We start from the raw sequence: 27,502 nt of genomic DNA, 5'->3' as shown, positions 1-27,502 counted from the left end.
ATTAAATCAACTGCTGGTGTCTCCAAAACACAAACACATGCATTTATAAGATACCAGTTGACACCAGTGAGACTGGCAACAATTACTAAGTTGAATAATACCAGTGATGAGGAGTATATTAGTTTGCTAGGACTGCTACAAGAAACTACCACAAAATAAGCAGTTTAGAAAACAGAAACTTATCATTTCATACTTCTAAAGTGTTAGAGCCAGAAATCAAGGTGTTGGCAGGCCCATGCTCCTCTGAAACCTGTAAGGGAAGGATTCTTTCTTGCCTCTTCCCAGTTTCTGGTGGTTGGCTGGCAATCTTTGGTGTCCTTTGTAGGCACATCATTCCAATCATCCAACTTCACATACAATCCTCCCTTTGTGCATGCCTGTCTTTGTGTTCAAACTTAAGATTTTCCTAAGGACAACAATCATATTGGATTAGGACTCAACCTAATGACCTCATCTTAACTTGATTACCACTGTAAAGACCCAATTTCTAAACAAGGTCACATTCTGGAATATTAAGGGTTAAAACTTCAACAATATCCTGTTTGAGGGGGACACAACTCTGCCCGCAACACTGAGGACAGGAGGTTAAGAAGAGAAACGACTGTTTAGTGCTAGCAAGTGTGGAGCTGTGGGAGCCTCATGGAAGGCAATCTGGCAAGGAGTTAATGGTGAAAACAAATGTGTGTATGTCTTATGGCACAGCAATCTCTCTCAAGTATATACCATTGAACAAGTTGACAAGTTTGAGGATGTTTATCACAACACCATTTGTGTACATGGTTAAATCTTCATTAAACAAATCTTGGTAAATAAGTAAGTACATAAAATGAGATCTAAAATATCCAGAAAGGCTCAAGTCCATGCAGCTGTGGCAGAGTTACAGTTCTGTGGTTTCATGTTAGTTACCTTATAGTTACTGTGTAATTAGTGCCTCTTAATGTATGTTACCAAAAAATAAATCTATCTACCCCAGACTAGATGTAGTATTTTTTGTATAATTGGATTTCCTAATACTGATATTTGTCATCCCTGCAGAAAGCGTATTGGTTTTTTTTAAAAAGTGTATTTGAAAATAAAGTCAGATGGAAAATTCAAAAATAAAATAAAATAAAATATGTAAATTTATAAGACCATCATACACAAGTGCACAGAAAGCAGTATCTACTTTATAAGGACACAAAAGTTTACAAACCAAATGAATATATTGTTTGCCTATGAATGGTGACCTATGTAGAAAAAGGATCGGGAGTAAAAAGGATTCTAGTATACCATGATCACAAACCCTGAACTAAACTAAAAAGTGACATTAACTCAACTCTCTAATCTGAAGTCTGAAATAGAAGGACAGGAAAATGTGCTAAAAGAGAAAACTAAAAATGATCATGAAAAATTAAGACAAAGCTAAAGCTCACTAAAGCTTATTTTTAAATGATACTTAATAGTCAAGATTACTTATAATAAACCCTTTGGCAATAATTTCCATCCTTAATGATGAGCTTCTGTGAACTAGATATCATTTTTACTTTTTTCTTATATAAAATTATACTTGCCTACCAATACTATTTGAGACAATCAGGACACAAGTCTCAATGGGTTTTTCTCAAAGGGAATAGGGAGTGATTAAAAACAATCACATCAAATCTCCCTATTTGGGATAATATGTATATCATCAATTCATGAGTTTCACCATTCTAATAATGTGTATTAACCTGCCCAGAAAAACTGCTGGGTAATCAATAATAACTGGGCTTATTCAAGACAATGCAGCTAAGGAGTCAAGGAGGATCCCAAACATGACACAATGTCACCTTTACTTTGACTCCTGGAGAATATTTATAGTGTACTATTTTAAACTGTATCTTATCTTTCAGATTCATTGTATTGCCTCATTTCATTAATCAATCCTTGAAGGTAGACTACACTCTCTTCATTATGTTCCCGCAGCAGCATCCAGAACATCATGCTGCTCAGTCAACTGTACGTGCCACTCAGTTTTTTGATAATGCTGCTACAGCTACACTGTCCAAACGTATAGTTCTCCACAGAAAAAGAAAAAAGCAAAACAATAGTCAAGTATAATCTTTCAAGTACTGAGTATGATTATATTTTTAAAAACTACATTGTGCCAAAAATATTGGGGGGAAAGGTCTAGACTCAAGAACAGGACTGCTCAACTTCTGCACTATTGGCACTGAGGCAGGATAAATCTCTAACAGATGGGCCAACCGGTGCGCTGTAGGCTGGTTCGCAGAATCCCGGATCTCTGCCCACTAGGAGTCAGTAGCACCCCCTCTACCACAGCTGTGGCAACCAAAACGGTCTCCAGACATTCCGAAACATCACCTGGGGACAAAATCACCCCTAGTTAAGAACCAATACTCCAGAAGAACAAGACTATCATTTTGGTCCAAAATTTACACAGAACAATATAGTATTAAAGAGTGGTACCGGGCTCATAGGTAGACTACTGACTCGAGAAGGGAAGAGAAAGGAGAATCCTGAAGTCTACTCTTCACAGGGCAGGTCCTCACACTGCTAATGTGCCCATCCTGAACCAAGCTTTTTCATAGCCATCCCAACTGCTATAGCCTTTCTAAGAACCCATATTTTACATCCAAATAAAAGTTGTTGGCTAGGGTTTCTCTCCACAGGTTCTAACTATAAATGTTCTATAGTCTACTAACCATAGGCTAAACAGGCATCTCAGAAACCATAACTAGGACAATTCCTGCATATAGAAAATATGCCTACATTTATTCCAAAGACATAAGTCAAAATGCTACAGTCTAAGTTTTGAAATATAAAAACATCTTTATGCATTAAAAATGTTGATATTTTAAAAAATTAAATGTATTTCAAAGGTGAATAACCATTCTGAATTGCTGGATAAATGGTCAAAAACATAAATATTGATAATGCCTCTAGAGAAAGCCTAAAACATTTTTACATATCCCAGGAGGTGGTAGTATATTAAATACTGCCTTCCTTTCTCTCCCAACTTCAAGCCATATATCTCCCCTGGACTCACAGTTCCAGGTGAGGTACTGGGGCCCCAGAGAGCAAACAAGAGAGCTGTTGCAGGAATGCCTTCCTTTAGCACAAGAGAACTGGAGGGCCCACAGTGGAAGAGCCCCAGGTGAGCCTGTGGCCACAGTGGCTTCTAGGGAGAAGAGATGCACAGATAGACCTGGATCCCCAACGGAAAAGAATCTCGGTGTCCATGGCCCCAGGATTAGAACAAGTAGGGATGTGCCCCCTCTACACAAGGGTATAAGAACATAAATAAACCTAGGAGCAGAGAAGTTTCCTGTTGATGTCTCAAGATAGAACCAGAACCTGCCTGCAGCTCTACTGTCTGCAAGGTGGACAGAAACCACTGAGCCTCCCCTGCATCAGGCAGCTCAAAAGCTGGACCTGAGCTACACCAAGGAGATAAGGAAAATAACCACATGCCTGCAGCAGCCAAAGAAAGAACAAACAAAATCTTCCCAACTTTCAATGAATTAGAATTGCTGGAGGACACAGGTGAACACCTGAGCAAAAACAAACACTTCAGGATATCAGTATCAATATTAAAAAATGAATAAAAAATATTAAAAAATCCTTTTTGGGAGGCAACTGGGTGGCTCAGTCATTGGGCATCTGCTCAGGGTGTGACCCCAAGGTCCTGGGATCGAGTTTCGCATCAAGCATCCCAAAGGGAGCCTGCTTCTCCCTCTGCCTATGTCTTTGCCTATCTCTATGTCTCTCATGAATAAACAAGTAAAATATTTTTTTTAAAAATCCTTTTGTAACCATATATATGGAAATATAAATATGTAATATTTTTATATATGTGGGATATATATTATATATGGAATATATATTATATATGGAATGTGTGTGTGTGTGTATATATATATATATACACACACACATATATGCCATGAACTTAAAAAATCAGTACATGAACTGAAGTATCAATACTAACAAGTTTAGAGGTCTCAAAAAACAATGAACCACAGAGCAAAACTACAAAGGGACAAAAAACATGAAAAGATTTTGGGAAGAGTTGTTAGAAACCCAAATGCAAACAAAAGGAGTTACAAAAAGAGATGTGAGGTGATAATTAAACAGAATTAAGATCACTATACATGAAGTGATTAGTGCAATTTCACCTAAGGTTGTATTTGAGTAACATATAAACACCTCACATTCCTAATGTCAGATTGTGAATTATCTGTTGAATAATGATGCCAGAATCAACGGGTCTAAATTCATAAGAATAACAGAAACTATTTATTGGGATCTGTCATCAGAATGTGGACTAAAATGCCTGAAGCCACAAAATACCAGAGCCATTACAGACTGTATCCAGTTGTACTGATGGTCTTCCTGGTCTCACTCAGCATTTTTTTCCTCTAGAAGTTACACATCTAAGTCACTAAAGCTCATATCTCATTCAATAAGAACTTATAGTATATGCAAAGCACTGAATTCATTCAACATTTTTTCTTTCAAGAAATTCCTACTGAAGGCAGCCCCGGTGGCTGAGCGGTTTAGTGCTGCCTTCAGCCCAGGGCATGAGACTGGAGACTCAGGATGGAGTCCCACATCAGGCTCCCTGCATGGAGCCTGCTTCTCCCTCTGCCTGTGTCTGTGTCTGTGTCTCTGCCCCCACCCTCTCTCTCCTAAATAAATAAATAAATACTTAAAAAATAAAAAAAAAGAAAAATTCCTACTGAGCCACCGTCAAAGCTTCAGGCACGATCCTGGGTGGTTGGCACCTCTTCTCAAGGAGCTTGTAGCATAATGTATAACATGAAGACTATAGTTAATGATAACTACAGCTAACATAATGTATTATGTATTTGACAGCTAAGAGAATGGATCTTAAAAGTTCTCATCACAACAAAAAGAAAACGCATTTAACTATGTGAGGTGATAGATGTTAACACTGTGGTCATCATTTCACAATATGTACACATGTTAAACACTATCAGCTAATAAAGTTATATGTCCATTATATCTCAAAACTGGGAAAAATTTTTAGTTTTATTAACTAAAAAAAAAAGTAAAAAAGAAGCTTGTAGCAAAGACAGACAACTAATTACAACAAGTGAAGTGCTGTTCTCTTTGGGAAACATTCACAGAAGGAGCATCATTGAAAGCAATTACGATGTTGAAGAAATGACATGAGGACAGAAACCAGGGTCCTGGTGTATAGCTTATTCTTCCTGGAGCAGGTTATTAATGTTAACTGATCTTCAATTTTCCTTTCTGTAGAATGTAGCTACAGAAGTGACTGGAAATAGATATTCAATATGTTACCTTCCTTTTTTTCTTTGAAAGACAAGTTTTTTAGAGGTTTAAAAAACTCTCGTTTATTGAATATCTATTATATGCTACTCACTATTCATTTTCTGCCCCTACTCTGTCCTCCAGGTAAATGAGAGTGTGTAGCAGCTTGGCTGTTACAACATAGGCCAGAAATCCTAATTCATCTCTGGCTTTAGTTTATGTGGATTTAAGATTTATATGAGCCCTCTCAATTCAAATTTACAATAAGGTAGGATGTTTTTGATTTAAATAAGGTGGCATTCATTTTACTTGTGTGAAATCTGTCTCAGCAATAATTGTAATCTGTATTGAATTCATGTCTTTCTACTCTCTTATTCTGTGATGCACTTCAAATACACACACTCACACACACACAGGACTTCTGTCCGGTTAAACATAATGAACTGGTTACACATTTCTCTCCATTGCTCCCACCACACAGAAATTTGAGGTATCAACTCATAAGGACAAAAGGAATCTGAAAAGTAAAAGGAAACTTTGAACAAACTTTTGGAAGATAGGAGGTAGGTGGAGAAGTGGTAGCTGACTGAGCAGAAAGGGGAAATTTCAATTTCAGGATGTGTGAAGAGATACTGCAAAAAGCAAAGCAGTCAAGTTGCCCAGGAAAGACTCAAAATCTGGAGGCAACTAGTTCTTCAAGGAGGGAGCGGTGGTGTGGAGCACAGCTTGATGTACAGAAATTGGTAGACAATGATCATTAGAGGTTTATTTTTTTTAAAGATTTTATTTATTTATTCATAGAGACCCAGAGAGAGAGAGAGAGAGGCAGAGACACAGGTAGAGGGAGAAGCAGGCTCCATGCAGGGAGCCTGACGTGGGACTCGATCCCAGGTCTCCAGGATCACACCCCAGGCTGCAGGCAGCACCAAACCGCTGCGCCACCGGGGCTGCCCTCATTAGAGGTTTAAAAGAAAATTCCAATTTAAAAAAAGACCAAAGTCAAAAGGGAAAAACAGAAAAGGAACTTTGAAGAGACAGAGACAATGCAGGGAGTAAGAGAAAAAAAAAAAAAAACCTGTAATGTGGTACCTTCAGAAAGCAAGACATTTGATTGATCATAACAAAGCAAAATGCCATATGAAAGCATGCATTAAGGAGGGCATGTGATGTGATGAGGACTAGATGTTTTATGCAACTGATAAATTATTCAACACTACATCTGAAACTAAGTATATACTATACATTGGCTAATTGAATTTACATTAAAAAAAAAAAGAAAGCAAACACATATAGCAGAGACTACACTTTCAACCCAACGTTGTCAACCTGTTCTTCCTTAGTAACAGAAACTCCTTATTGTTGAAGGCAGTGATGCATCCAGCTAAAAGCATTTTCCAGACTCCCTTACAGATAATAGTGACCGATGAAAAGTAAGCAAAAATATTTAGCTGGGCTTCCAAGAAAGTCCTCCTTTCTGCCACTAGCAGAACTTTCTTATGGGTGGGTCTTCACCTTGATCCCTTATGGCCTGGATTAGCTTGCCATAAACAGAGATACTTGACTCTTTTTAGTCCCAGATCATGCCAAATACTGAGTCACTGGTCACATCATAAACTTGGGCACCAAAATGATTTGCCCCAAAATGGATTTCCCCACAGAGTATTTCAGTTTTGCAAAGGGTTTTATTTTAAAGATTTTATTTATTTTTTCATAAGAGACTCAGAAAGACAGGCATAGACACAGGCAGAGGGAGAAGAAGCAGGCTCCATGCAAGGCGCCCGATGTGGGACTCAATCCCAGGAATCTGGGATCAAGCCCTGAGCCAAACGCAAACATTCAGCTGTTGAGCCACCCAGGCGTCCCTGCAAAGGGTTTTAACATCATATTGGCCATTAAAAGCACAGAGAGGGTTGCTGTTAACTAAACTGAATAATGAAATCTGAATTTTAAATGTCTTGGTAATCATCAAGGAGCCAGAAACTCATCTGGAATTTATTAAGCCAAGTATATTCATTTCCTTACACAAAAAGGATTACTGTAAATTGCAGTGTGGCTGTTAACCACATTATTTTTACCAGAACTTAGGCCAAATTTCAAAAAGTATCAGCTATTTGGCAAGTTATACCTTTTAGGACTTATATTTTCCAAGTCTAAAAATGTTCACAAATTGGCTTAAAAACAGGCATATATAAACTTTATCCTTTGAATAAAACACCTAAAAATGTATTTCCTTTCTTCATGGAAACTATAAAAGCTTCTCTTTCTAAAATAGCTCATTAAGCTCATTTTTAGTAAGACATCATAAAGTGTCCTTCTTGGAAAGATCTTACAATTGCCTCTTCCAAATTGAATGGAAGCAGCAGAAAACTAAAAGACAACCTACAGAATGGGAGAAGATATTTGCAAATGACACATCAGATAAACTCAACAGCAAAGAAACAAACAATCCAATCATGAAAGGGGCAAAAGACATGAACAGAAATTTCACCAAAGACGACATACACATGGCCAACAAGCACATGAGAAAATGCTCTGCATCACTGGCCATCAGGGAAATACAAATCAAAACCACAATGAGATACCACCTCACACCAGTAAGAATGGTGAAAATCAACAAGACAGGAAACAGCAAATGTTGGAGAGGATGTGGAGAAAAGGGAACCCTCTTGTACTGTTGGTGGGAATGTGAACTGGTGCAGCCACTCTGGAAAACTGTGTGGAGGTTCCTCAAAGAGTTAAAAATAGATCTGCCCTACGACCCAGCAATTGCACTACTGGGGATTTACCCCAAAGATACAGATGCAGTGAAAGACCGAGATACCTGCACCCCAATGTTTATAGCAGCAATGTCCACAATAGCCAAACTGTGGAAGGAGCCTTGGTGTCCATCAAAAGATGAATGGATAAAGAAGATGTGGTCTATGTATACAATGGAATATTACTCAGCCATCAGAAATAGCAAATACCCACCATTTGCTTCAACGTGGATGGAACTGGAGGGTATTATGCTGAGGGGAGTAAGTCAATCGGAGAAAGACAAACATTATATGGTCTCATTCATTTGGGGAATATAAAAAATAGTGAAAGGGAATAAAGGGGAAAGGAGAGAAAATGAGTGAAAATATCAGTGAGGGTGACAGAACATGAGAGACTCCTAACTCTGGGAAACAAACAAGGGGTGGTGGAAGGGGAGGTGGGTGGAGGGTTGGGGTGACTGGGTGATGGGCAATGAGGGGGGCACTTGGCGGGATGAGCAATGGGTGTTATACTATATGTTGGCAAACAGAACTGCAATAAAAATAAATAAATAAAAAGAAAAAAGAAAAACTAATAAGAGTGACACACAGAAAATATGAAAAGTAAAAGAAATAAAGAATAAAGAATAATTGAGGTAACAGAAATGTACAGGGACTTGAAGAAAACCATTTATATGAGAAAAAGAAACTTAACAAATAGAATCTAGACACCCTACTCTCTAATCTGGAATTTCAAATAGTAGCTAAATGGAAGGGAGCAATGAGTACAAGAACATATGGCAATGTTTATAACAATGCAATAAATATGGGATTCTTCAACTTGAGAAGTCTCAGGCAAGTTGACTAGCCTTAGATTTATATAAATCCACTGACAGAATTAATAGCAAAGAAGTGCTAAAATGCATATGGGGAGAGAGAAGACAATGACTGAAGTACCATAAAAAACAGAATTCATTACTTTGATGGCATTTTTTCATTCCAAACTCAAGTTCTCATAAAGGATTTTTTTAATTTTATTTATTTATTTAAGAGAGACAGCACAAGTTGAGAGGAGAGAGAGAATCAGGCTCTCCCACTGAGTGTGGAGCCTGACGCGGGGCTCAATCTCAGGACTCTGGGACCATATCCTGAGCCAAAGACAGATGCTCAACCAACTGAGCCACCCAGATGCCCCTTTCATAAAGGACTTTCAGCACAGCTTAATATAAAAAATGACTCAATAAAAACCCATATTCACAAATCAGAGGTTAAAAGAAACCTACATATATTCTGCATTATTTTTTTCTAACCCTATCACCACCTTACAATCCTAATTTTATAGTTGTGGGAATTTACACTTAGAGAAGCTTTATGTTTTGTCCACATGGTCACACTTCTCACCCTAGCACCTGCCATATGCCAGCTAGGCCTATCTACTATTACCCCAAACCCTGCCACTGTCGCCACTACACTGCCTTAGAACATAGAAAAGAAACAAAGACACAGCATTCCAAAAATATACTTTCATGGTAACTATTTTGTATCCCTATTTAAGAGTTAGAAGTGTTTTATTTCCTTTTTGATTACTGTCTGTTTTCCTATTAACATGACTTTAATTTTCTTAGAGTACCTAAATCAAAACTATTAAGATACTTTTTTCTGCACATTAAAAACAAAATATCTTCATGAAATTATTGTCAGCTAGAAAACCCTGGGGACAGGAGAGACATTTTTTCCCAGTTTAGGAGAAAGGAAATTAAATTCAGAAGATTAAAGGAAGTTAAATTCAGAAGATTAAACCCTCAGATGATGTTTAATACACTAAGAGTCCTTTACATGGCAGACCACGAGGATTCCTTCAGACCCTTTGCCCTGGAGCATACTTCCCCTAAATATGAAGGGTCTGTACCTCTAATATAACCAATAATATAAACTGGAGTCAGGAGATGGTCTTGCCAACACAAATAGTTTTTTTGACAGAATGTTGGTTTCTTGGTAGCTCTTCCTACCTCTTCTCTCATGGCCCTCTTCCCCCTCTGCTAAGAGTAGGCTAAAGCTTTCAGAAGGATTTTCTGAAGCTTAATTTGACTCTCACACTAACACCCTCCAGCAATATCTTCAACAAGTGAGAGATTACTGTCCTGTCAGACACAATGGCCTTGTTTCCATTTTCTTTTCCCATGATCATTTCTAATCCTGAACACTCCTGATACTCCTTCCTATCTTTCATGAAACCAATGCTTCCTTAAGACTTCCAACACATCCCTGGTTTTCTGCCTAGCTTTTTGAACATGACCTTATTTCCCTCTTCCTGTCCTCTAAATGGAAGACATATCTCAAGGCTCAGTCCTTGATCCTCTATGTGAGATGGTCTTTCCCCTCCACTGACCTGTTCTGTCCCTGGAGTTCCAACATCACCTGATAGGACATTTCAAGAAAAACTTGAATTCTGTATGCATAACTCCTGCTGCCTTCAAATAAGCACATTCCACAACAAGTAGACTTCACTGTCCTATCCATAGGACAATCCAATGGACCCATGCTTGTGCTAGCACCATCTCCACCTAACTCAACTGCCTCCCACATTAATTTCCACCATCATTTTTTTTGTCAAGCTCAAAAAGGATCTTCTCTATTAGCTTCCCAATGCTTTTCCTATTCCCAAAGTCCCTGCAGAATTGCTGGCTACCATGGTCACACTTATTCCCACACAGTCCTGTGATTGTCTCCTCCCTGTCAGGACAAGCCTCAGGAAGAACCATCAGAGCAAGTGCCCTGGCCATTCCCTCTTCTCCACACCTTCCCTCTAAACTTAGCATATTCCAAAAGCAGGAAGTTGTTCACATCTTATTGTGAATTTACAGATTTTATATTAAGTCTGAGAACTTTCTTACACTTTTTAACTTAGCTCTACTCTTTTTTTTTTTTAATTTTTTTTTTTTTATTTATTTATGATAGTCACAGAGGGGGAGAGAGAGAGGCAGAGACACAGGCAGAGGGAGAAGCAGGCTCCATGCACCGGGAGCCCGACGTGGGATTCGATCCCGGGTCTCCAGGATCGTGCCCTGGGCCAAAGGCAGGCGCCAAACCGCTGCGCCACCCAGGGATCCCTAGCTCTACTCTTAAAATACAAAAAAGACAGAAACAGAGAGACGGAGGCAGACACATGGACTAGCTAATAGCACAAAAGCGTCTGTGCCAAAATCACAGGTACAACTATAACAGAAGGAAAGAACCAGAAAAGGTGAATGAAGTAGTTGAGTTTATCTGTTAGAAAAATCTAACTTCGGGCAGCCTGAGTGGCTCAGTCAGTGGTTGAACGTCCGCCTTCAGCCCAGGGCGTGATCCTGCAGGCCTGGAATCAAGTCCCATGTTGGTCTCTCTGCATGGAGCCTGCTTCTCCCTCTGCCTGTGTCTCTGCTCTGTGTGTGTGTGTGTGTGTGTGTGTGTGTGTCTCATGAATAAATAAAATCTTTAAAAAAATCTAACTTCAAATACTGGTTCTATCAGTATCAGCCAAGTGGCACTGGGAAAGAAATTTCTCTGAACCACTCTTTCATCTTTAAAAAAAAAATTATATATACAAAAAGAAAATCAGTTTGCATCAAAACAGACAATGAGTTTCAGCTTCCCTTTTTCTCTCATTTCTGGGAGAAAAAAAAAAAAACACCTCTTTGGAAAGCCTCCACTCCTCAGTATTATGTGCCATTTCAGAATAATGACATAATGACTATAAGAACAAACAAAAAAAAGTACAGCACTTTGCAAGTATGTTTGAGTGGGGTTGAGGAAGAAATGTTCCTGTTCTCAAATTTTTAAAATTATTTTCATCTATTTCTAAGTAGGGTAAAGTTGTATTCTCCATCTTTGTGTCTTTAAAAAAAAAGAGAGAGATTTTATTTAGTCATGAGAGACACAGAGAAAGAGAGGCAGAGACATAGACAGAGGGAGAAGCAATCTCCCCTGGGGTGCCTGATGTGGGACTCGATCCCAGGACCCCAGGATCACAACCTGAGCCGAAAGCAGATGCTCAAGCACTGAGCCACCCAGGCATCGCAGCATCTTTGTGTCCTATTAGTCCCAGGATTCCGGCTCTAGCTGGAGGACACCAATCAGTGAGTAGTGAGATCTTTTTCATGATGAATACCCCAAAGTTGCCGGATAAAGTACGGTCCCCAGTGCAGGATATTCAACTAAGGCAGTTCATCATTAAATGTTCTGGGATGTTTATACTATCGTATGATACTTACTTACCTTTAGGCATCTTTACAATTGAACAAAGTCAATTTCTCATGTTTCAAATTTGCTTTTTTAAAAAATTGCTTTGAACTTGCTCAATGCAGAACTGAAGCTGAAGAAAAGCAAACAAGCAAAAAACCTAACATAACAAAAAACCAGCTCGTCTTGTTTACTGAAGCACAGCCAGAGAGTCAGTCAAATCACAGGGTTAACAAGATTATCAGGTATAAAGAATTAAAAGACATTTGTTCATTCATCCATTTACTTATCCAACAAATATTTATTGAGTGTCTACTAAATATCTGGCACTATTTAAGGCTTGAAAACAAAGTAAGCCCTTGCACAAAAGGCACTTATATATTCTAGTGAGAGAAACAGTCAAACCAAAAAGTATATCCTATAAAAGTGTTAAATGCTCTGAAATATTGGGATGCCTGGGTGACTCCACAGTTGAGCCTCTGCCTTCGGCTCAGGGTGTGTGATCCTGGGTCCAGATCAAGTCCCACATTGGGCTCCCTATGAAGAGCCTGCTTCTCCCTCTATGTCTCAGCCTCTCTTTGTGCGTCTCCCATGAATAAATAAATAAAACATTTTTAAAAATGCTCTGAAATAGAAGAGTATGGAGTGACAAGAGATGTTATTTTACAGTGAAGGAAGAAGGGTGGAGGAAGGAGGAGGTATCATTTGAACAGAGACCTGAATGAGTGAGAGAAACATATTTGTGCAGAAGGAATAGCAACACCAAAGCCCTAAAATAAAAATCTTTGCACATCTGGGTTTAGCGCCGCCTGCAGCTCGGGGTGTGATTCTGGGGACCCGGGATTGAGTCCCACATCGGGCTCCCTGTCCAGAGCCTGCTTCTCCCTCTGCCTGTGTCTCTCCCTATCACTCATGAATAAATAAGAATTTTTTTAAAATCTTTGCACATCTAAGGAATAGCAGGAAGCCAGTATGACCAGAGCATGGTAAGACAGAGTGAGAGCAGATAACAAGTGGGGAGTAGATCATACATGACTCTATGGACCATGGTTTAAAAATTCAGATTTTATTCAAAATGTAATGGATAGCCATTGTGGGGGGAGGAAAGGGCAGAGTTCAAAGTACACTCTGGTTTACTTTTCTTTTATCGAATTATAATTAACAGTGTTATATTAGTTTCAGGGGTATACTATAATGTTTCAACAATCCTATGCATTACTCTCTGCTCATCACAGTAAGTGTACTCTTGATTCCCCTCACCTATTTCACCCATCCCCTACCCACCTCCCCTCTGGCAACTGCCTATTCTCTATATTTAAAAGTCTGGAGGTTTTTTTTGCTATTCGTCTCTTTTTTTTTGTTCATTTTGTTTATTGAATCACATGACCTTCTAGGTCCACCCATGTTGCAAATAACAAGATCTCATTCTTTTTATAGCTGTATAATATTCCATTATATATATATATACCACATCTTTATCCATTCATCTACTGAGGAACACTGGTTGCTTCCAATATTTGGCTACTGTAAATAATGCTACAATTAACATAGGGGTGCATATATCTTTTCAAATTAGTATCTCTCTTTTCAAATTACCCAAATTCTTTGGGTAAATACCCAGTAGTGGGATTACTGGATCATATGGTAATTCTATTTTTAATTTTTTGAGGAACCTCCATACCATTTTCTACAGTGCCCAACAAATAGTGCATTCCTAGTAACAGTACATGAGAGTTTCTTTTTCTCCACATCCTCACCAACACTTGTTATTTCTTGTCTTTTTTATTCTAATCATTTTGACTAGTGTAAGGGGATATCTCATTGTGGTTTCGATTTGTATCTCCCTGATGACTACTGATGCAGAGCATCTTTTCATGAATCTGTTGGCCATTTGCATGTTTTCTTTCTGGTTTACACTTTTAAAGAGGAATTGTGGCTGTTACACTGGAAGCAGGAAGGATGGTAGATAAGGCAAGATGTGGTCAGATACTGGATATATTTGAAGATACAGCCAACTGAATTTCTTGACAAACTAGATGTGGAGTGTAATAGAAACAAGAGTCAATAATGACTTCAAAGGTGGGACCTGAGCAAGTGGGTTAACTGTGGTGCCATTTACAAAGATGGGAAACACTGGGAGGATGAGTAGGTAGGTGATGGGTAAGGGGAGGAACTCAGAATTTTGTTCTGAACAAAGTGGGATGTGCCTATTTGACCTACAATTGGAAATCTTAAGTGTCTGTCTATGCCTGTGCACATACATACCCACATACTTATACACACACACATACATAGAGTGTAGGGGTTGGGAGAGAGGGAGAGAAAGGAAGGTTAGAAACATCATCAGTCAGGAATATACATAAGGAAGTCATCAGCATATAAAAGGTATATAGAGCTGTTTATTGATAATAGGGAGAGGTTATAGACAAATCAGGGAAGACATGGAATATGAACCCAGATATTCCTGAATATTTACTGATCAAATAATTAGGAGGATTTAGCAAAGGAAAATCATAAACATCAAGTAAAATGGGAGAAAAATCCACAGAACAGTTGAAGGAAATGCTTCAAGAAGGTAGGTATGATTGTGTTTGCTTTTAATAGATTGACAATATTTTCTTTGGACAATATGCAAATTGATTACATACCATTCAAGAAGTGAAGGCAAAATGTTTACTTTGTTTCTCTTTCCTCAGGTAGAATGAAAGACTTTAAACTCTAATGAGAAAGAATTCCAGAATCCAAGTTTATAACAAAGTTGGCAATGAGTGCCCTTCCTTGAATATTATGATATGGTGAAACAAAAGACACTTCCTTCCCAGCTCAGGCATCTAGGTCAAATTTCAACCTAGTCAAGAAGAGGAAATCTTTGATCATGGTCATTGCTTCAATACTTACACATATGAAATACTAACTAGAATGTATCCTCATTGAAAACATGACATATATTTTGAAGCACTGTACAATAATGGTCTGTACAATTTCTGGTATGTTATGGACTACTGATATGTAGGTCAATAAGAAATTGATAATTTTATAAATAGTCCTACAGAAGAAATTAATTAGATATAATTTATCTTCTCTAGCTCAAAGTATAACTCAATGTCATCATATAAAAATGCTTCCCTTTAATAACACTTTAAATGGTTTACTGAGCATTAATATATTCACTTAGATATACCAGGACATATAAATCTAAAGTCTGCAATTGATCAAGAATGTCTATCTAGTTTATAGAATATTGGATAATAATGTGCTTTCCAGGCACTAACATCATAAGGCAGAAGCTAAGCTGTTCTAGTATGTAGGACTTGTCATAAACAGAAAATAACTAATCTTACTGCTTTAGACAGAAGACTGAGAGCCCATTCTCTTCTAATTTACAAATCATGTACCATGATTTACTGACCATTGTCACCCTGAGACATTGAGTGTAGTGATTATAAGGGCAGACTGTGGAGTCACATAGCCTGGGTTCAAATCCCAATCACCACTTACTAGTTCTAGTGTTTCCCTGAGTAAATTACTTGACCTCTCACCCCTCTTTTTCCTCATCAGAGAAAACACCCGTGGGTAATCACAGTCCATTACAAAGGTATGCAAGGTTAATACATGTGCCATATGTCTTGTATATGTAGAAAAAAGTACTAGCTGCTCTGGCAGTTACTCACCTTCTCTTGTAAAACCTTCATGGCAGGTAACTAACTCACTGCCTATTCAAGTCAGCCTATTCTGGCACAGGATAGCACTTTGTTTATAGAAACAGCTTCAGAATACTTGATGCCAGAGTCTCACTGTACCTCATCAGTAATTACTAGTGTTGCCCTTTGAACCCATACAGAATTTTTCTAATCTCGCTCCTTATGACAATCTCCGCTGTACTTAAAGACAGACATAATATCTAGCGCTGTACACCATCATCTCAATGCACTCAAGCACCAAACTGATTATCGTATACACAACAGTCTCTGAAAATCCTATGAGGGAGGATTTTGCAATTTTTGGAAAGACTGTTTATGGGACTGTGCTGTGAGTCATCTGTAGAACGTGCTAATGCCTATCTACTTAGAGCAAAGTGGCAGATTGAGCATGTTAAACCTCTGTTCCCAAAGTTGTGCACAGATGACAATTCTTATCCTTATTAAGAGCTTTGAGTACATCAAAAGTGTTTTTAAAAACACACACCTAGTAATTATCTTTAGAAACTGAAGAGTAAGCACAGGTACACATATTTTATCATTTCCTCAGGCTCTAATACACTTTTGACAGTCAACAGGCTTAAGGAAGATGTGCAAGCATTAATTAAATAAGCCAATCTCTTAACAGGACACAAAACATTCATTCCTTCAACAAGCATTTGAGGAACTATAGGATAGAGGACAGGAGAAACAATTCAGTCTGCAGATGGTAAGAGATGAAATTATTTTCCTACATCTATTTTCTCTAAACTAAAAGGGTTGAACAAATTGATTAATGGTGCTTTGTTTTTCTTAACATTCTCAAAACTAGAACTTTTCTTTAATTCAAATACTGTTATGTTGACAAGCAGTTTAAAAAGGTAGGAGGATGTTAAAGGAGCCAGTTAGTCTCAACAGGAGACCCTTACTAGCCACAATGCTCCTGGCACCCAGAGAGCACGCATGCTAGAGCACTGCACAAAGGACAAGAACCAAACAAACTGAATGAAGCAGCATACTCCCTGCCACATGCTCAGGACATTATTCACCTCTCAGCCTAAGAGAAGCTTTAAGGATTTCTGTGCTTTATCAATGGTTGTAGAAACACCGAGGTGCTCCACTTCCTCAAAATGGCCAATTATTCCATTCTTCATCTCAAAATTTTGTTGAGAATTCAGAGGGTATATTTCCTAACAACACAAAAAGGAAACCAGATGACTCAGGAGACACTTCCTTAACGGTCCTACCATGTCCATGACCTTGGGGATGCACTTTACCAAGCCAGGGGTCCACTGAGCCCTTTGTGACCTCATGTTTCAACTTCTCACTAGGAGAAAACTGAATGAGTCATTTGTTAGATAAATGTTTGACATCACTAAGGATCTGAAAAGAGGAGAATAACATGCATCTTTCACCTATTTATTTAGAGAAAAAAAACACAAATGACAATTTCTAATTCTGGCCAGAATATGGAGAAGCTGGGGCCCTTCTATCTCTGCTGATGGTTGCAAACCAGCACATAGCTTTCGGAGGGTAACTTGGTAATATGTCAAGAACCAAAACAATCAGGGCGCCTGGGTGGGTCAGTCAGCTGAGCGTTTGCCTTCAGCTCAGGTCATGATCCCAGGGCCCTGGGATTGAACTCCACATCAGGTTCTCTGCTCAGCAGAGTCTGCTTCTCCCTATCCTTCTGCTCCACCTCCTCCCCCACCCCCTCAAGCTTTCTCTCAAATAAATAAAAAATCTGGAAAAAAAATCATTCATTCCCTTTGACCCAGTGAATCCATCTAATTGGTTCAAGGACACACCAGTTTTTAAATGTACTAGTTCTTTGTATTTCTCCCCATTTTAAGAAGAGGTCCACTTCTAACTTTCAGTGCATGAGCCAGTTGGAAAGATCCAGAATAACACTGTACTGGAATCCTCCTAGTTCCCCAGGAAATACCTTGACATATGTGCTTATACCTCCTGGAGTCAGGCTATTATTATTCTAAGGGCATCCCTGTCCTGGTTCCTATTTGTGTGAATCAGTTCCTTCTCAAGAAGATTTTGTGAGCACAATCGTCTCTTACCATCCTTCTTGTCCTAGAATTTATTTTCCAAATAAGGATATTGTGTTCAAGTGACAGTAAAATGCTATATAAAGAAAAAAGGAACAAATTGACAATCAAGATATTTCTTGGCTATTCAAAACTACACTAAGAAATTTAAGATGCCAGAAACCGAAAGGGTGGTTGCCTATGAGAGGTAGAGTCTAATGTGCCCTTCTGGAAGGGAATTTTGTTGAGTGATAAACTGTTCTACATGTTGAATCAATTGCTGATTATGTGGTTATAAACACTGGACAAAATTCCTACAACTGTACACTTAAAATCTGTGCATTTCTCTGCATGTCAACACGACTTGAGTAAAAAAAAAGCTTCTCTAGGCAACTCCTAAAAGTTGTGCTGTATACAACCTCAAGCTCTTGCAACAAGTTATAAATCCACAAAGTCAGCAAACGTGTTAGTCCCGCTGCAGCCTGATGTACATGCTGAGTCTCCATGAGCTTGCTTGACTCTGCCAGCAGACTCAGGCTGCCTCCTAAATGCTGTCACTATACATTGTGCAAATTTCCTCTATGGCAATTATGTGACAGTGGTGCTGTGTGTTTGTGTGTCTGCTCCTTGTGGGGCATGTCTCTGTCTGGAAGTCCAGCAAAGAGGCTAAGCATGTGACATTTGAATCAACAAGTCTGGCAGGTGGCTGGTCCAGAGTAACACATAACAGGCATTTTCTGGGTAACAAAATGACTGAGTGCAAATCTCCATGAGGGTAAGGATTAATCAGAAGGCAGGAAGAAGAGTGACATGACTCAGGAGCAGGGCTGGAGGAGAGGAAAAAGCACTGGGTAAATAGGCAAGTACACACCAGCACCCAGATGAAGGCACATCTTGTAGCTGGTCCAGACCAAACAACCCCCAAGCAATGAACTCAGCTTTAGACACTGAAGCAAGTTTCCACTGGGAGAAGAAATAAGTTGTGCTCCTTAAAACCCTATTTTTAAATTTTGTTAAAGCTGTAGCCTTCAGACTGTACTTTTATTCCACATTTACCAGGGACTATGTCAAATCCCTGAAATAGATACTGTTCCTGCCCTCGGTTAGCTCCTTGCCTAATATGGAAAAATTGATAGAATTATACCATGGTGTGCAAAAAGAAAGATCTAGAAGAGCGACAGAGGAGAGGAAGGAATGGGTGGAGTGGAGGTGTGCTGGTTCGGAAAAGGCCCCACATAAAGGTTGATTTTAGTCCAAGCCTGGGGGACTGGAAAGAAGTCATGGGTATTAGGTAAACAAAGAAAGACCAACTGGCTCCTTTTACCTCCTCCTTCCTTTTTAAACAAGGAATAATCTGAATTCCATGCACAATAGCCTGAAGGTGAGAAAACAGCTTCCTGTGGGTGGGAAAACACAAGCAAGGATCAGAGAGCACTAATCACTTTGCAGTCTGCCTGTCACTGAACAGGCACAACCATCATGGGAGGTTCAACAAAGAAAACTGAGCCCTATGGCATTTAGGTCCCAGAGCCAAGACCTGAACCATGGTTTGTTCCCAATACTGTGACGGTTTTTTTCTTTTTAAATTTTTTCCAATTTCATTGAGATATAACTGACACACAGTTCAGTATACATTTAACATGTACCACACGATGACCTGACATGCATATGTTGCAAAATGCCACAAAAAGTTAACATCTCCCCATATAATTACAGAAACCATTTCTTTACCTTCCAATGAGAAATGTTAGGAGCTACTCTCTTAGTGATTTTCAAATATACCATACGGCAGTATTGATTATAGTCACCATGAATTAGTCAAAAGGTACAAACTTCCAATTATAAGACAAATAAGTACTCCATATGTAATGTACAAAACAGTGCTCTTAATCTCTATGCTATCTGGCAACTAGGCAAACAGTTACAGAGAAAAGATTAAAAAATAAAAATAGATATATAGGCAGAGATGAGATTGTAAAAAGCTATAAACGCTATTGTATGCTTCACGGTGCAATGTAAATAAAGATTGTGGAATTTAGGGGCACCTATGTGGCTCAGCTGGTTAAGTGTCTGACTTCAGCTCAGGTCAGGACCCCAGGGTCCTGGGATCAAGCCCCATATTGTGCTCCCTGCTCAGTGGGGAGTCTGCTTCTTCTTTGCCCTCTATGTGCAATGCACTCTCTCTCTCTTATAAATAAATAAAATCTCTAAAATAAATAAATAAATAATAAAGATTGTGGACTTTAAAATCTTTTCATGACTCCCAGAAAAGAAGGAATTAACAAAATCAGGTTTTTATTTTGAAAAAATAATTTCGGCTGGAACAGGTAGTATAAGAATTATTTCCTAACATTTAAATTTTTAAATAAATTTTTACCATCATAGTTATTTCCAGGTTTGATATCAGTTATACATAACTACCAGAAATGCTTTTATGAATTCAGGAACATTTTCAAATGGATGTTTACATCATTCTATATACATCTGAAAAGCCACAGCACGAGTCCATGAAACCCTCATTTAGTCCACAGATAATGCTTGTGTGCACTGAGGACTCATGTATCCCGAGTAAACCCTTTCAAATTAGACCACAGGTTGGAAATCACTAGCAGACAGGATATGGTTTACAGAGAAAGAGGAAAATCACTTAGAAAGATTTAGGGGTAGGCAGAGAAACAGACTAATTGAAGTGAGTAAGGAGTCATATTCCTATGCCAAGTTTGGCAATGAGCTCAACTTGGCATCCTCAGGTCCTTCTGCAGGGTGACAGTGATACGGAAAGAATCAAACTCAGAGATAAGAGGAAGCACAGGTGAGCAAGGAGGTGGGGAATGAGGTTAGCTTGTTCCCACTCCAACCATACTGTACTTACTACTGCATTTAAACTTCAACCCAGACAGCAACATTAACCCACAGATTGTAAACACTGATTGTGACCAGCCAATGCAATGAGTGATGGATCCAGTTTTCAATCTTATTGGTATTTTGTCAATTTACTACTAAGGCTTTTTAATGCCCCAAAACAGAGAGACAGAGGCAACTGTTAGGTATAGAAAATTAGAAGGTGCTGCAGAAGAGGTCTAAAATTAGAGGGTCCGGCTGGCAATTTCTGCTTCATCACCAACCCACTCCATGACCTTGCTAGAGTCAGGCTCCTCTCAGCCTCTGTCTTTAAACTATTACATTATTTGGCTTTAAACCAGTGTTTAATCATAAACCAGCTCTGCTACATTATTAATATTCCAAAGAGCACTTCCAACCAGATAATAATCCAATATCATCATGTTGAATTAAAGGGTCACATGCCCACATTTGCTTTAAGTTGAAATATTATACTAACCTTAAGTATACATACATTTCTAACCATTTAAGCACAATTTAAACTAGTCATAAAATTTTAATCCCTAGAATAATAACCACTAGTCCTTGCCTCGCCCTTTTTCCTCCTCCTCCCAAAATAAAATTAATAAAACTTTAACTTTGGTTGTGGGAATAATACATCAGCTATTTAAAATCACAGGGAATAGAAATGACAAGAACATACTAACATGGACACTAGCCATCATGCAAAATTTTACAAGGTTATTGGAGTTTCTTGACCTTGGGATAGTCAAAGCTGCAGCTGAGAATGAAAACAGCAAAGTATATTATAAACATATATGTGTTTATATATATGAATGACCCACATAGGCCTCAATATATGTAGAGAAAAGTATGATAGGGAACGTGGAGCAAGAATATTAGCAAGTAGAAGACAGACACCATAATCTTCCTCACTTTCCAAAATGTTATAAAATACACTTCAGGATTAATATTTTATCTTTAAATTAGGGGTTCCCAGAGTTAAGAGGCAATTGTGCTAACAAGGGAGTCATCCACTCTGCATCTTTTGGCAAGAACAAAATTTTAAAATATGTGCTTTAGTTGTAAAGGCCAAGCTAAGAAGACACATAAATTGGACACTAACTGGAGAAATAAAATAAACCTAACAGTGAGCCCATTGCGGTCATTTTGAATGTTTTGGGCATTTGAAAGTATACATGAATATGTAAATTATTCACATATCTTCAAGGAACATACTGCCTTGCTTCCAGTGGCACTAGGAAAAAAATGAGGTGAATTTTAATCTCATTAACTGTATTATGATGATATGTCAAAGCCTTTAGATAATGTGTCTCTCTGTTAAAGATGAACACATTTAGTTGAAATGGATGAGAGTGGGAAGATGAGCACATGGACCATGCACTCTGATATCTTTTATTGCAACACATTTCCCTCCAGTTTATTAGATGCAAATTTCTCACAGAGAGCCTACACAACCATGAGAAAGCTAAAACAAACAAGGAATTTTTAGATTTCCAAAATCTGTATACTAAAAAAGAGAAGTGTGAAATGATCCATATCCAGAGATTTCCCGAAGGAAATACACAGCATGCAGATACAAACTCCACATAGAGGAGTCCTCATATTTCTTCCCTTCTCTCTCCCCCATTCCCACCACTCAAAAACTAAAGGACAAGTTTAATTGCTTTCCTAAAATTATGCAGCACAAATACTACAAATGGAAAATTACCTTTGGACGCCTTGGCTTTTCAAAGTTTCTGAATGAGGGAAGTCATTTCTCTTAACTGCATTGCTGAAATTTTTCCACTCTCATTTCAATTAAAAAATACAGTGTTTATTCCCTCAACCTCCCCATGCCCTCCCCTCACATCCTCTTCCCCCTCCCCTCACACCTTTCTAAATCACCTTCAGACTAGTTCAAAGTTCATTCCAAAAAGGACACCAACAGCAAATTTCTTGACCGCCTCTCCCCCACTGTCTAGTGCATAATGCTACTCACATTTCACATTTCTTTATTTACTGTTAGAAATGTAACACTGAAAGTTTATTCTCCTTTTCCCCACATATGTACATTTGTTTCTTTAAAGACAAAGGAATTATGTTTAAACACTGTGTGCTTTGGGATTTTTAAATAGGTTGTTTCCTCTGGAATAACCTTTAAACCAAATTTGCATTTTTGACTACGTTGAACAAGCCCGCACGTGGCACCAGTAACTTCTAAAAAACTGCAAGGCTAGTGTATGCAACAATTTTCTAACAAGCGGTTGCTCCGAATTCACATCTGCTCTGAATACTTCCCCAGCATCATCTTTTTCATCCAGTGGAAAAATGGGTAGAAGTCCTGGTGTTACCTTTTTTTTTTTTAATTTTTATTTATTTATGATAGTCACACAGTGAGAGAGAGAGAGGCAGAGACACAAGCAGAGGGAGAAGCAGGCTCCATGCACCGGGAGCCCGACCTGGGATTCGATCCCGGGTGTCCAGGGTCGCGCCCTGGGCCAAAGGCAGGCACCAAACCGCTGCGCCACCCAGGGATCCCCTGGTGTTACCTTTTTACAGATAAATGTAACCTTAAGGCGTCATGAAGAAACCTCCTCGAGACCATCTCCATTTCGGTGGAAATGGAAGATCTCTGGGGGCACAGCTGGGAAAGTAACTGCCCTTCAGTGAGTGACCCCCAGGGGACCTTGGTCTCAGCAATGCCGACTTTGAATGAGTGAAAACCCTGACTTCCATCCCGGGCTGCAGAGGCCGCGCGGGAGAAAACCTCCCCCCAGGTGCGCCTCAAGCGTCCAACCTCGTCCGGCTGCCCTCCCACGACGGCGCAGTTAATACACCGCCTGCAGGGAAGAGCCTGGCGCCCGCAGTAACCACCCCCGAAGGGCCGCCCGTGCCCCCTGTGCTGACGTGGTCTGGCGCACGGGGATGTGCGGTCCCCAAACCCAAGAGGGCGAGCGCTCGACTCCGCCCTGGCAGAGGGGCTCCGGGGGAAGTCAGCGAGCCCGCCGCGGCGGGGAGCAGCAGCACGAGGCCTAGCTGGACTTTGTTAAAAGATAGAAGCAGGGGGATCCCCGCTGGCTCAGCGGTTTGGCGCCTGCCTTTGGCCCAGGGCGCGATCCTGGGGTCACCGGATCGAGTCCCGCGTCGGGCTCCCTGCGTGGAGCCTGCTTCTCCCTCCTCCTGTGTCTCTGCCTCTCCCCCCCCACCTCTATCATAAATAAATAAATCTTAAAAAAAAAAAAAAGATGGAAGCAGCAAGACTTGCAAAGTCCCCCAAATTGCAAACCAACCCGCTTCGGCGCGCCAGCGCAGGTCCCGGGAGGAGGCCCGCAAACTCGTGCGGAAGAGTTAAAGGCACTCACCTCCACCCATCTCCGGGCCTCGGCGAAGGCTACCGCGCAGTCGGCCCCGGGCTCCTCCATCCCTTCCAGGACTGGGGGCAAGAGGGAGAGAGAGGAAGGCGCGGTGAGGGCGGAGGGCCGGGGTCCCGCGCGCGTCTGGCCCTGACGCCCGGGCTCTCTTTCCCCTTTGTTGCGCTCTGCAGTTTGGAAAAGTTTCGCACCCACAAGGACTTGAAGACGCGGCTGCCTCTCAACTCCTGAAAACGACCCCGGGGACCCGGCAACTGCGGAGACCTCGAAGGTCGCAGCGCTGCGGCCGCCGCCCTCCCCGGAACCGCCCCGCCCCAGCCCACCCCGAGCCGCTGAGTCGCCGCTTCCGTCCGCCTCCACCCCCCGCCCCCCCCCGGGGCTCCCCGGGGGGCTCCCGGCCGCAGCCGCCCTTGTGGGCAGACTGTCTGGGCCAGGGATGCCACCGAGCGCCAAGGCCACGCTCCGGCTCCCGCGGCTCCGCCGGAGGGGCTGCGCCCCGCCCCGCCCGCGCCCGCAGCCGCATCCTCCCGGCGCCCTGCCTCCTGGCCGCCGTCCTTCTCCCGGGGCCCGGGTTAGAGACGCCCCCTCGGCTCGCGGCCGCCCGACCCGCCTGACATACCAGGAATAGCTGCGCACAATTGCACCTTTCCGGGCCAAGAAACTTCCCCGGGGAGGAGCGCGGCCCGCAGTGACGCCCAGCAGCCCGGTCCGCCGCCCTCACCTGCGGCCCGAGCCCTCCGCGCGCGCCTCCGCCAGGTGCGCCCCCCCCCCCCCGCCCCGCGGGATCCCGGGCCCTCCTGCCGGCAGGTGAGGGCAGCGGCCTGAGCGCGCGCCGCCCATCCCCCCCCCCACACACACACACACACACCCGGGGCGGGCCCCCGCTCCGCCCCGCTTCCAGGTGGGGGAGATGGAAGGCACCTGCCTCTCCAGCCGGGTGTCTCCGCGGAGCTCGGGGCGGAGGGAGCCTCGCATTTCTCTCCCTCCCTCGCCCTGAGCGTCGGGGAGCAGGGCGACAGGTTATTCGGAGTCCCCGCCGGTCCTGCGTGTGTGCGCAGGACTCGAGGGTCGGAAGCTCATGGTTCCGCGTATGGGACTTCTTTTCCCACAAAAATCAAATCTTTGGAAAGGAACGTGTTCATTGGTCTAGTCTCCCTGGGACCTCGCGTGATGCTCCTGGAGCCCTATTCAGGCCACATGTACACGACGTCACCTTTGAAGGAAGGTGAAGATCGGTTCTTTCTCCTGTAAAAGAAACAAACCCTTATTTTTTTTTTCTGGTTGATGGATGTCGTTTTTCATCATAAACAAGCACAGAGCAGGAGACTAGTATAATGAATAGCAGAAACGTAGCATCTATATTTAACAATCATTTGCATTTTGCCTTATTTACTTCCTCACCTTCGTTTCCTGCTTACGCGTAGATATTAGTATATTTCCACCCCTAAGTATTACAACATACACCTCAGTTTTTCAAAGGGCACTTTTCTCCATAATCTTATTTCCATTTTCACACCTAACTGAAGCTAACAATAATTACCTACTATCAATTTAAACCCAATTCAGACTCAAATTCCTCCACTGATCCCAAAATACCTTTTACAGCTGTCTTACTCAGACCAGAATCCAAACAATGACAACACATTGCATTTGGTTAGATCTTTTTTTAGCCTAGAATAGCCTCCTTCAACCGCCCCCCACACACTGCTTTTTTTATGTTTTATTACTGAAATATTTTTTAATTTGGTTTTTATTTTAATTTCCATACAGTTTACACTATTATATTAGTTTCAGGTGTACAATGTAGTGACTTCAACACTTCCATACATCACCTGGTGCTCATCAGGACAAGTGGGCTTCTTAATCCCCATCCCCTATTTCACCCATTCCCCTACACCCACCCCTCTTATAACCATCAGTTATCGTTAAGAATGTTTCTTTATTTGTCTCTCTCTTTTTTTTCTCTTTACTTGTCTGTTATGTTTCTTAAATTCCTGAGTTTTTTTTTTTAGAATGGTATTGTCTTGTTAGACTCTGACTCCCATGTACTTCCAGTCCAGGAGAAGGACAGACATTCCCCAAGCTTCATGAGAGTTACTGTTACTACAGTTACTATGTACATATACTACACTGTTCAAAGCTGCTGCTTTGTAATTTGACTTAAAGCTTTGGGGATAACACCCCAGAATGGTAAGAAGCAGGGTTGGGAATCTGAATGACTAAGGTTACCAAGTTACCAGACACACTGAGCTTCAATTTCTTCATCTGAAAAATGTACTGATAATAACTACTTCAAAGGGAAGTTGTGAGAATTAAATAGAATGGTGTATGTAAAAACCATTTCTTGGCATATAGTAGGCACTTAATAAATGATAGTAATTTCCCATTTCTAACAGTAGTGTGTCAGATATGGATTTTTCCTGATAAATGGGAATTTCATTTATTTGTGCAAATACTTACATGGAAAGAGCTGTAGGGTACTGTGAACTCTCTTTCAAATTAACTTAGGCACCAGCCATTTCTGTCTCATTAATGACAGAATTTGCAACTCAGAAGTCCCAAATCCAAATCTTTGCCTTATATTCAGTCATTGAGTGCTTTATCCATATAGAAAGATTTCTACAGTTCTGTAGAGAAATGTAACCTATCTCAGGAGTTTAAAGTTAAACTCACAGCAATAAACATCAAGAATATTATTCATTTTCCTGAAGAATTTGAAGTACCTTCCAATATTTAAAAATAATACAATTGTCATGTGTTTATACATTAGTGATGAACTGTTGGTGGGATAAAGTGGTACAACCTTTCTTGAAGGTAATTTGACAAATATTAAACAAATTTTTAATTACTCATACTCTGTTGCAGCAATTCCACTTCTGGGTACTTATTTTAAGCATATGAAGAAAGATCTGTGCACAAAATGAGCAGCTGTGGTGGATACAGATACACTAGCCAAACCTTCCTTTGGAGGAGGAGTCTGGTCAGCCCTTTGAGGTCGGCCTCAGCTGCAGAGTGCAGCCAGTCTCCTTTGAGTTCATCATGGCCCTCCCGGAGCTGCTCTCATCTGGTGATTTAGTGCACGACTGTATGTTAGAAAAGCCCAGTCGGGGCTCTCGGGTGACTCAGTCAGTTAAGCATCTTCCTTTGGCTCAGGTCATGATCCCAGGATCCTCCACTCCACTTGCGGCTCCCTGCTCAGCAGAGAGTCTGCTTCTCTCTCTGCCTCTGCCTCCTCTCCACCAACACATCATACTCTCTCGCTCTCTCTCAAATCAATAAATAAAATCCTAAAAAAAAAAAAAAAAAAAGAAAGAAAGAAAGAAAAGAAAAGAAAAGAA

At 40.7% G+C, this 27,502-nt stretch overlaps 1 protein-coding gene across 11 annotated transcripts in view; it reads right to left on the bottom strand.

Annotated features, from left to right (window-relative positions):
* Positions 1-24,865, bottom strand: part of LMO7 (LIM domain 7) — a 200,363-nt gene extending 175,498 nt beyond the window's left edge. For 4 of the 11 annotated variants that reach the window (XM_055336009.1, XM_055336012.1, XM_055336011.1 and 1 more), the window contains exon 1: positions 24,156-24,444. In XM_055336009.1, the coding sequence (XP_055191984.1) occupies positions 24,156-24,215 (60 nt within the window). In that variant the 5' untranslated portion in view covers positions 24,216-24,444. Of the gene's footprint in view, positions 1-24,155; positions 24,445-24,703; positions 24,763-24,783 lie in introns of those variants that run through there. The other 7 variants (XM_055336014.1, XM_055336015.1, XM_055336006.1 and 4 more) reach the window with 6 other exon arrangements.
* Positions 24,866-27,502: the final 2,637 nt, after the last annotated feature.

The sequence above is a fragment of the Nyctereutes procyonoides genome, unplaced genomic scaffold (assembly GCF_905146905.1).
Source record: "Nyctereutes procyonoides isolate TBG_1078 unplaced genomic scaffold, NYPRO_anot_genome, whole genome shotgun sequence".
Classification (NCBI taxonomy): Eukaryota; Metazoa; Chordata; class Mammalia; order Carnivora; family Canidae; genus Nyctereutes; species Nyctereutes procyonoides.
The sequence above is the reverse complement of the archived record's forward strand: the minus strand, read 5'-3'. Positions and strand labels throughout refer to the sequence as shown.